This window comes from Pholcus phalangioides, unplaced genomic scaffold (genome assembly GCF_987345545.1).
Source record: "Pholcus phalangioides strain wild (caught in Gottingen) unplaced genomic scaffold, Ppha-v1.0 ptg000010l_1, whole genome shotgun sequence".
Taxonomy (NCBI): Eukaryota; Metazoa; Arthropoda; class Arachnida; order Araneae; family Pholcidae; genus Pholcus; species Pholcus phalangioides.
The window spans coordinates 38,758,894-38,771,011 of record NW_028301603.1 but is presented as its reverse complement, the minus strand read 5'-3'; the positions used below and the strand labels follow the sequence as shown (position 1 = coordinate 38,771,011).

At 36.9% G+C, this 12,118-nt stretch overlaps 1 protein-coding gene across 2 annotated transcripts in view; it reads left to right on the top strand.

The window, feature by feature from the left end:
• The window catches only part of LOC149081426 (uncharacterized), a 191,939-nt gene that overhangs the window by 14,328 nt on the left and 165,493 nt on the right, over positions 1–12,118 (top strand). For both annotated transcript variants that reach the window (XM_089238360.1, XM_089238358.1), the window contains one exon: positions 7,429–7,581. In XM_089238360.1, coding sequence (XP_089094486.1) covers positions 7,429–7,581 — 153 coding nt within the window. The remainder of the gene's footprint in view (positions 1–7,428; positions 7,582–12,118) is intronic.

Genomic DNA, 12,118 nt, shown 5'->3' with positions numbered 1-12,118 from the left:
ATAGTCTATCTTAATTTCCTCAATTCAATTAAAAATTATTATAGAGATAATTAATCATAGCAAGATATTTCTCGAGAGAAACCAATATGGTATGGACTAAAAACAATGCCACCTTTCCCCGTTGCTTATTTTGTTTTTGCACATATAAAATGTGTCGCTGAAATTACAATAATTTCAGAGGGAAGTATGTTTCTGTTGAGTTTTATATTGAGAAATATTCAAGTGATTGTACAGTTTACAATTTTTATGAATTTTTTCAACTTAAAATTGAATGTGTATAAATAGGTTATTTTATTCATGGTGCAATATAAATAAGACACTGAAATACAACATTTCTTAATAAACATGTGAATTTATGTAATACAGCCTCTCCGAAACGCTATTATGATTATGATCTGATACAACGTCAAAATTCTGTGGATGGGATGGTGGTGTTAAATCGGATTCGACTGTATTTGTTCCACTAGGGTTGTTGATACAAATAAAATCAGTGAAAATGATGATTGTTAAAATTTATGTCATTAAATCATGCATGGAAATATTTCATTTTACATGGAAATAATAATGGAAACTGTTGCTCAAAGTCAAATACAAAGAATTAAAATTACCTTTGTTTGCTCTGGGAGAATTGTTTGGTAACCTTGAAAACCTTCACATTACTTCGTAGCTACCTACAGCCAAGTTCCTGGTAAACAAAATTTTTCGGAGTAAGAAAAGTCTCACAAATGTATATACACTAATATATATATAATCTCTCAGCTGTTTACTAACAACATTGTTAAAAAATAAATGCTTGTTAAAAGTTTCACTTCCATAACATCTCAAAATGTTATATTTTAAAGTTCTTAAATATTCGACATGGAAATTTGTTTTCTGTGTTTACCCATACACACAAAATCAAAAACAATTTTTGGCAAAAAATTAAATTTGAACACACACAGCAAGGCCATAACCCAAATACTGAAGTAGTAATACGTTTCGAACACTAATCTGCTTCCTCTAGTTATAATGTATATACCTCAATAAAAACTGTGCCTGAAATTCCAACTCTATTTTTTAGTCCCATTGTACAAATTTCATTTTTCATATCAACAAAACAATATAATGATTCCTTATTAAATATTCCTCATCTCAGAGCGAGTTACAGAGTGCAATTTTTCAAGAAGTGGCACATGATTTTTTTCTCAAAATTTAACTTCCACTAAGTATTACAATATTGTTCATTTGAACAGTTCAAAATATCAAATCTATATTTTAATCCTTTAGCGCACGAGTTTTACAAAAATTAATATTTAACATTACTGTCAATTTTTACCATGCTTTATTTCAATTTCACCATTACTCATCATAAAAAAATAATTAAATTTTTTGTCATTTAGGTGCTGTAATTTATTATCAATGAATTGTAGCTTATTAGTTACTTTGTGCATTGAAGGGAGGTTGATCTAAAACACAAATTTTCAATTTCCTTATTTATAGGCGATTATTCATAGCATAGTCATCCAAGCACAATTTTTATTGTGCCAACAATATTCAAATTATTTATTTACACACATGCTCAATTTATTTAGACATAATTTTTCATTGAAAAAAATTAATACGGCAAAAAACATAGAATGTAAAATTTCAATCTGATATTATCGTAATTGCAGATTTATGTTTCATTTGCCATGTAAATATTTTCAATACAATCCAAAGTATACATGGGCTATTTGATATTTTTCAGCATTACCAAGTGGGATCCACTGCCCTATTGATTGCGTGACATTGTCCATTTATATTTTTAAATAACGCATTTACCGAGCAAAAAAATATTAAGAATATTTCTAAACACTCTTCTTATATAGTTCGACAGCAATAAAATAATTCTTACCTCAGTAATGAACATGCTAGCACTTCGTCGTGGCTTCGATCGCCGATGTCAACATCTGGTTTTGCAGGATATAACGATGAATTACTTCAACTTTGATGACATCGAAGATATAATCTAAGTTATATCTGTCGTTATTATCGTAAAAAATTGTTTAATTCGAAAAAAAAAACAGCATTTCATCACTAAATATCACAGCGAGAATTCGCGGCCAGAGACGAAATTTCCTCTTTTCCAAGATGGCCACCGTGAACTACTTTTCTGGCTGCTTTAGGACTGGTGCTAGGCAGTCCTTAGCAGCGGTCCTAAGTAACTACTAAAAAAAAGTCCTTAGCTTAGATATAGTACCAAAAAGTCGAACTACTGGCCATCTAAGGACAAATCGGGGCTTAACTACTTTTTTTCGGCTAAGGACCGCAGAGATAGTTCACCCCCTGGTTCCATTCCGCTGCAGTCCAATCCTGTCGTGCTCGACACCACTCCGAACGGAGGCGTTGGTGGGTGGGTGTCATTGGCAGCACACGTAATGGGCGCCGCAATACCAGATGTCCTTCAGCCAGGTGCCTTGTGATGGTTCGGGAAGACACAGGGGCCCGTAGTGAAGCTGCTGGCTGTGTCTGGATAACGGCCAATGAGGCAGTTGGCTCTACGCGTGCGTTTCGGATGATGTGACGGTCTTCTCGACGACTGGTCTGTTGAGGGCGTCCTGAACCTGGTCGCCGTGTAAATGACGTCTCTTCTGTCCACTGGTCCCAACACCTCCTCACAGTAAAATCAGAACGGCCTAGTTGACGAGCTACTCGCCGAGCTGACCACCTAGCTTCCATCATCTCGATGATTCTTTCCCTATCGAACTCTGACAACTGCTCATATGGTCTTCGACGACGGCGTAACCGCATGTCTACCTCAGTATTTCCTTTGCAAACGATTAAATACATCCCAGCAAGCTCTACTTCCACGAAATAGTACTGGGTTCCCAGCGACCTGGAAATCAGGGAGAATTAGGGAAAGTCCGCGAATTGGAAAACGGTCAGGAAAATATGAAATATTTATCAAAAGTCAGGGAAAATTCTAAATACCGTATATACTCATGTATAAGCTGACCCCTCCCCATTTCAGGACCATGAAAATCTCAATAATTTGAAAACCAGTGTATAAGCCGACCCAAAAAAATCCATGTATTTCAGAGAAAAAGTTCTTATATTTTCATGCAAAATGAATAGCTTACGGAAATTTACAATAGAAAATGATTCAAACATTTTAATCTGTTTCTTCTGGTTCTCCCTCACCGTAATCCATCAATCATCACAGGGTGCAGCATCTTCGTTTTTATCTTAATCTGGACTGTCTCATCGCCATTGTCACTTTCAAAGAGGATATCATATTCAGTTCCGTCCATCGCATTGCTGATGCAACACTTTTTGAAGGATCTGGGATGATAATTTCGGTGGAAACAGAATTCCACGCCTCATGTAACCATTGGCACACTAGGCCAATGTCAGGTTTCTTGTAAGCACCACATTTTGTAGTTTCTTTATCATCAGAATTCATCCATTTGATCCTCAAATTCTTCAAGTAGTCTTTGAGAGGCTTGTTGATGCTCGCATCTAAAGGCTGTACAATCGACGTTAGCCCACCTGGTATCAAAGCCAATGATGTTTTCAATTTCTTTGCCTCTGCTTTGACATTATCAGTTAGTTCTGTAGGGTTTGAACATATTGCATACCAATAATCCAATAATGCCGATTTCTCGAACACTGCTACAAAAATGACTACTGATTGTGGGGGTCGATATTTTCTCATCAAAATCTGACCCGAGTATAAGCTGGCACCCCCCCCCCCCCCGCCCCCACTACTTGAGGAACAAATTTTTCCACCAAAAAACTTGGCTTATACATGAGTATATACGGTACTTGGAAAAAGTCAGGGGTAATCTGAAGGGGAAACAATCAAAGAGGAAAAGTCAACATTCAAATGGTTTACCTTCACTTTTTTTCAATGGAAGATTATTTTTCAGATCCCCAGGAAGAGGAAAAAAAAAAAAAAAAAAATCCTTATCAGCATTTTCCTCCAGATCCCCTACTGAGAGAAATGTCTTTTCTGTTGAAGGGTGGAGTTTTACATACTGGAAAACAATGTTAGCAAGGAACAATCTGCCCTCTTGAGTAAATAGATGAAGGGATCGAAAGTGGAGAGACCTTCCTTTCCATTGTTGAAAAAGAAAGCCAATACCAGCTTTTAACTTCTTTTCTATCTCTTCTGAAAAAACATTTTATCCTCTTGCTTTTTTTTCCTGCATGTGGGTAGAGAACCTTTATATGTTGAAGAATGATTTAAATTCAATTATCTCTGTGTGAGATTTCCAAGGAAACTGGTATTGTGTGTGAGATCGTATACACAATTTGATTTTGTAAGGGGTTTTGGTGGCAAAATAATAACATTCTGTCTGTAATATACTTTTCAATGTTATATTACCGCAAAATGATATGCAGTTGTCCCCCCTGTATTTGCGGTTTTTTTCCCTCATTGAAATTTTTTTTTCAGCAACACTCAGCAATCGTCATTCACGTGTTTTGTTTACAAAATTTGAGTTGTGTGTGTTTAGGATGGCTCATTTGTCTAGTGCTACCGATGATGCTCTAAAAAAACAAAAATAGTGAAAACTTTACAAGAAAATATTGGATATGTAAGTCAATTGTTGCTGTGACTCTCTGTTACGGAATCAACGAATCTACGTTGAGGTATATCAAGAAAAAGGAATCTGAAATTCGAACAGCTGTAGCTGCACCTGTGGCAGTGAAAACTTTGCATTGCTTATGGAATCCATGTGTTTCTCATACCGAAAATGCAGGGTTTTTTTTTGTGAGTACAAGACTGCTACAAAGAAGGTAGTCCAATTGATTGTAATATTATAATGGGAAAGAGCGAAAAGATTAATTTACTCTTCTATAAAAGGAAGGGCAAGTAAAACGTCTATTTCATCGAAATTTTATGCAAGTAAAAGTTGATTTCATAGGTTTAAGAAACGATTTATATTACACAATGTGAAAATCACTGGTGATCAGAAGGTGGCTACCAAATTTCCAAAGACTCTGCCGAAAATTATTGAAGAGAAGGGATATTCACCTCAGCAAGTGTTTAACACTAACGAAGCTTCACTACTTTTTAAGAAAATGCTGTATAGAACATTTATCACCCGAGAAGAAAAGTGAGCCCCCGGTTTTAAGGCAAGTTAAGGTAGACTTACTATATTGTTTGTGCAAATGCTTATAAGTACATGATAAGCCCCACTGTCATTTTCAAATCTATGAATCCGTGAGCATTGAAGGGAAAGGATAAGTCAAAGCTCCCACACAGTATTTTGGATGAACAATACAATAGAAAAGCTTGGACTATGAAAACACTTTTCCTGGATTGGTTTAAACAATGTTTCATTCAAAAAGTCAGGAAGTACCTTGAGAGTGAAGACATGCCATTCAAAGTTCTTTTGATACTGAATAAAACTCTTTGACACCCATATGTCAATGAGTTCAAAGCTTATGGTGTGGAAGTCCATTATATCAGGGTTGGGTTTTTGACATCATAAACGTTAAACACTTATCTGTGTTATAAAAAGAATACAACAGAGAGAGACGGTTTATATCAGTGATTCCTAACGTGGGCGTTAACACCCCCGGGGGGCGATGGAATGTTCCAGGGGGGCAGTAGAGGCTACAGATATAACATAGGATCCTATGGGTTAGATCGCATTGGGGGCGATAGGAGAAAAAATTTGAGAAGAAGGCGTGTTGGGATAAAAAAGGTTGGGAAACTATTTTTTATATCAATCCACTTGTAAAAGCAGTTGAAGAAATTTCAGAAGGTCAAGAATGATCTTGAATCAGAGAATGGCAAATCATCCCATAGTTTCCCCTTCAGTGTTTATGCCATGCTTTATTCAAATTGTATATTTTATGAGAAAAAACTATATATATTTTGTCCAAAATAATTCTGTAGAGAGTAGAAAATTATTTTATAATCATATCAAGTATTTATTCTTTGTATAACATTTTCACTTCAAATATTACATGCAATTAACGTGTATATTTCCAATGGAAATTTTTATATTGAAAAGCAATATGTGAGATTTTTGACGTGACGGTTTAAACCGTCAAAAACTGCCATGTGTCGAAAACCTACCAACCCTGTGTTATGTGTCTCCTAATACAACATCTATCATTCATAGATGATCATGGAGTAATGTGAGCATTCAAGGCTCACTATACATGCCACTCAATGAAGATGATTGTGCATGCAAATGCAGAAAATATCTTGAAGGTATGAAAGAATTACACTTATAAATAAAGAAGTGAAAGACAAGTTCACCATGAGTAACATAGGGAAAGGGCTTCTCAAGTTCAAATCAGCAATAGATTATTTTCATGATATAGATCCCTCTATGGTACTTCACTATGGTTCTTTATGGTATCTTCACATGTAGAACAATTGGTAGAGGAAATCTTGTCAACATACTCGATGATATGAAGAAGATACGGCACACTGAAATCACAATGTTTTTTCAGAAAACATCGCCAACAATCACTGCACCCTTTTTTACATTCCCTTATACTTTTAGTCACTGTGCTCTTCTCATGATGTTCAAGTATTTAGTAAACGAGATAAACAAAAAAAAAACTATATGGTTTCGGTTATTCGCAGATTTCCCGTATTTTCCCCCACCCCAGAATGTAACTCCCATGAATACAGGGGGGGGGGGGGGTTCTATAATTTAGAATATATTGGATGGTTTAGAATTATATATGTGCGTGACAGTGTACATGCTTTTGGTCAGGAAAATGGTCAGGCAGATTTTAATGGGAACCCTGTAACAACCCTTGAATTAGGACGATTCTCGCTAATGTAACTCAAATTAAGTTGATTCACCATCACATCCAAATTTGATGAATTCAAATCCATCGGGCTGAACCCCATTTTCTCCGTGGGCTCTTCACAGAGAAATGAACATCAATTTCCTAATCATTTATTACGCGTACAAACATATAAAAAAATAGACATGAAAAAAAGTGATTTTTCCTGCAATCTTGCCTGACAACTACTCATTACCATTCTTCTATATCTCAATCTTATTCATTTTCATGCATAACGCAATGCCCTCTACTGATCAAAAGACAAAACTAAAGCTAGAAATCCCACATATCGTAATTTGTATTTTGATTTAATATTGTAATTTTTAAAAAATTAGTTTTTGATTGTGTAATTTTATACAAACAGTGGAAATCATGTATAGTGGTACCCTCTAGTATGATAATCAGCAGTATTCCCAGTCCCTTGAGCATGATTATATGAGTTTCTCTGAAAAAATTTATTATCCATTATTTATCTGGTTGATCATTAGCATTTAAAAATCGTATTTCAAAGTGAAGTATCACAGCAGACACTTGATTTCTCTTCTATTATTCCCCCTTTTTTTTCGATGCTTTGTATTTAGTAGAGCTTTTCTTGGTAAATCTTGTCTGAATGAAACGATTTTTGAAAATATTTTTTTATTCCTATTTTAGTCACAGAAGCATATAGGCGAATATCGTCTATTCATCATCCTGTGCTATCAAGATTTTCGGACAGGGAAAATGCCACAAAGAGGTTTGAATTATTGGGGAAGATGTATACTGTACTTGTAGATAAAGAAAAAAGAGATTTATACACAAATACAGGTATGTGAACTTTCATGTCAAACATTGTTTTGTTTGTATGTTATTAATCATGTTTCTAGACCCAACAAACTATGCCTTAAATATTAAGACGACCCTGACTTATCCCTACATGCATCTTATGAACATGAATATTCCTCTGAAGAATTTGTAATGTATTGGTATATATATATATGCTGAAACATGGGTTGTAGTGTATGTGCGCAGGGTTAGGTTTTCAGCAAGACATGGTAAAAACTAGGTATTTACTGATAAATGCTGTGATTAAAAACAGCAAAAACCTGATAAATATAATTAGCCTTTATGTATTGATGATAATAAATACATTAAAAAACTTTTTAATTTACAAAAAATATTAATATTTATGTAATTAATAATTAATAGTGTATTTTACAATATATGCATTCAGTTTGATCTCAAGTTAGCGACCAGGAAATAGGATAAACAGTGAACAAATTATTCATAGTACAGATAACTTTTTTTTAAAATATTTATGTTCTATTTATAAGTAGAAGAAAATATGGATAAAATCGCTAGACTTTTTATTGTTAGTCACAAATTTTCAAATTGAATGTAAACAATGCTTCCCAAGGTTTTTTTGTGCTTACCTGTCTGTATAAAATCATATAGAAAGCATCATAGTTGGTTTTCGCAGGAAAGTTTCGACTGGTAAATATTACCAGATGAAAATACTTCACACACTACTTATAATGACCCCACATTATAGCGATCATTTCATTACAACAACCTGTATGAAAAGTCCCTAATGCTTTCATATAACAACGATCCTACATTTTTTCTTTTGATACAATGACCACACGTCGTCCAGAACGTTTGGGGTCGTTATAAAATTATATATACAAGTTTTTTGTATAAATTTTTCTCAAATATGTGCGTAATACCAGGCATAAATAAATGTGGGAAGTATCAGTTTGTTTTACATCGCAAAAATCTATTGCTGTCAGGACGTTTTTAATCTAGTTTTTTTTCCAGCTATGGCAAAAAGTTACCAACCCTAAAAATTATTGACTATCAAAACCAAAATTTGAGTTCAAAACTATGTCATTTGCATAGGCCTAATGAATATAAAAATAAATGCATAACAATGCCTCGCAGGCATAGTTGAGGAAAGAAACTATTTTTGTCAGGACAGTTTTACCCTGGTTTTTTCTACTTATGACAAAAACTTGCCAACCCTGCAGGCCTGTCATTTGGGGGGCAGATGGGGCCGTTGCCCCCCCTCGGCTTTTGAAAATACACTACAAATGGTATATACAAATATATATATGCGTACCTTTTGTACATGCTTTTTGCCCCCCCCTCCCCGGAAAAAGTTGAAATGACGGCCCCGTCACTGATACAGTGAAATTTTGATATAATGATGCTATGTTGCAGAGAGATTTATTGTTATATCGAGCATCATTGTAGTTAGGTTTCTCTGTACTTAATTGTCTATTTTAGAAAGAATTGCTTTCATTGCAAACACAATTGTGTGAACAGTAGAGTATTAGATATTTTAAACACTTTGTAAAATTGTTATGCTCATTCTCTTTGATAAAATTAATAAGCAGGTACACTGAAGAGACAAAAAAAACTGGTACACCTGCCTAATATCGTGTAGGGCCCCCCGCAAGCCCTCAGAATTGCCGCAACACGACGTGGTATGGACTCGACTAATGTCTGAAGTAGTGCTTGAGGTAACTGACACCATGAATCCTGCAGGGCTGTCCATAAATCCGTAGGAGTAAGAGGGGGTGGAGATCTCTTCTGAACAGCAAGGCATCCCAGATATGTTCAATAATGTTCATGTCTGGGGAGTTAGGTGGCCAGCGGAAGTGTCTAAAGTCAGAAGAGTGTTCCTGGAGCCACTTTGTAGCAATTCTGGATGTGTAGGGTGTCGCATTGTCCTGCTGACATTGTCCAAGTCCGGCGCAATGCACAATGGACATGAATGGGTGCAGGTGATCAGACAGGATGCTTACGTACCTGTCACCTGTCAGAATCGTATCTAGACGTATCAGGGGTCCCATATCACGCCAACTGCACACGCCCCATACCATCACAGAGCCTCCACCAGCCCTGTTGACATGTAGGGTCCATGGATTCATGAGGTTGTCTCCATACCCGTACACGTCCATCAGCTCGAAGCAATTGGAACTGAGACTCGTCAGACCAGGCAACGTGTTTCCAGTCCTCAGCAGTCCAATGTCGGTGTTGTCGAGCTCAGGCGAGGCGTAAAGCTTTGTGTCGTGCAGTTATCAAGGGTACACGAGTGGGCCTTCGGCTCCAAAAGCCCATATCGATGATGTTTCGTTGAATGGTTCGCACGCTGACACTTGTTGATGGCCCAGCATTGAAATCTGCTGCAATTTGCGGAAGGGTTGCAGAATAAATGATGTAGTAAATCCACCCATACCTCACTTTTGGTGAATGCAATGGAACCGCTAAGGTAGTGTTTATTTTCTGGTTCCTAAATTCGGCAGTTGTGAGTATTGACTGCACCATCCAAGTGAAAATGCGCTTCGTCTGTCCAGAGGATATTTCAAGGCCATTCTGAGTCTACTTTAACGCAAGCTAGAAACTGCAGTTGAGGTCATAATCATGTGGAAGCAACCGCTGGAAGTTTGTACGGATAATATCGGAGGATATTCCACATGGTCTTATGGACAGTTGAACATGGCCTATCCAACGTCTGTGCTACATGCCTGACACGAGAATTTGAAGCTCTGTCTTCTTCCACCTGAAGCAAAACCTCTTATTCTTTGTCTGTAGAAATTCTTTTTCTTCCTTTTCCAAGACGAACAGCCAATGATCCTATGGTTTCAAATTCCGTTATCATACTCCGAAGGTTTGAACATTTATTGGACTTTTTTGAATCCTCTTCCAAGTCCAATATTTCCGTAGAGCAGTTACTGAGGACTTGCTGTTTTAGTAAAACAAATTAGACCAAAAAAGTGTGATCTTGTAAACTTATCGTCACTGTGAGCAGCAAACACATTGAGAAAACAAGATCTCGATGTTCAAAAAAAGTAAACGATGTTAAATGTTTTGAGTTTGCTTAGACAAAAAAACATTTCAAAAACTTAATTATCACAGAATGTTACTTTTTTTTGTTTAGTCTTATTAGTGCTAAAAGTTCAAACAGAATGATTCGTTCTCATCGGTATAGTCCATCGTGGCACCTTTTACATCTTCAGGAGGCCCACAACTTTCTGTTCTGAATGTTTAGTCGAAGCATCTCCCAGCAATGCGACTGCAGCAGGTAACCAGAATCGATGAGTCCAGTGATGACGTTGACCAGGGCTGCAAGAGCTGTGCCAAACTGCGCCGAAACGGTTCTCTTGCTACATGGTACGCCAAGGCGCTGAATCCCTGCACATTTGCACCAATTCTTGTCCGTGGTTCGCGGAGGTACTGCTAATGCACTGTAGTGCATCAAATACCCGGAATTTAGGAAAAAGAGGCATGAAAAGTTTGTTCACTGGACGCTTTCTTTCTGAAACAAGGAAAAATATACGGGGGGGGGGGGGGGAGACTTCAATTTTTTTCACTTATCTACCAAAATTGTGTGATTGTGTGACCTCGGAAAGTAGTTCTACTACCTTGCAGTACAATGTCCTGTACTGTTATTGGTATAACATGTGAGCTGTCGAAGTCCCTGAATTAATATGCCGCATTTTCCGATTTGGGTGAGTTTTTTCTCGTGTGGGTTATATACTGAAAATAACAGTAATTTCGCGGCTACCAACCTGCGTTCAAAGACAACATATCTACGCCGCAAATTCACGTTATTTTGAAAAAGTGCACCTCCCACCGAGAAAGTCATATGCATTACTGCCCCTACTTTACAGTCACTGATGGATTAAAAAAGAAGTGAGGGTGACCCCCCCCCCCCCCGAGATCAGGAAAAGTGAAATATTCCCTGGAGGATATCCCCAATCCCCAGGCCCCCTCCTTGGCTTCCTGCATCTTCTAACAAACCTCTCCACCCACTCCCAAAATTGCATTAATCTGTCACTGCTTCCTGTGCCATGGCATACTGTTTGGGAATCTACTACAGTATAACTGTTTTAACGAACTCATTATTCAAAGCAAATTCACTATATCTGTATTGTCAGTATAACTCTTTATGTTCTTACCAATATTGATTCCACCAATATTGGACATCGCATAAGCACACTCATTGTTACATCAAACTCCACTGATATTAGGCATTGCATTAACTGTTTACCTACCAGAGGGGTGAAAATCTATGGACCCTAGAATTTCGGAGAGCTTCTTCGAGACAAATTTCTTTCCCTCCCCCCCATATTTATTTTGTCTATTCTTCTACTGCACATTGTAGAACCTTTCGCAACAATAACTGGATTACTCGTAGAAAGCAAAGTATTTCAACGCTCTCTTCTCCGACCAAACAAAGCAAACGGGTATGGAAAGAAGATTCGTCTTTCTTCACACAGTAAATTTCCTGTGATGCAAAGTTTTGGCTACTTATGCTATTTGCCATAACCAACTTCGCCAATTGTCCTCATCAATGACA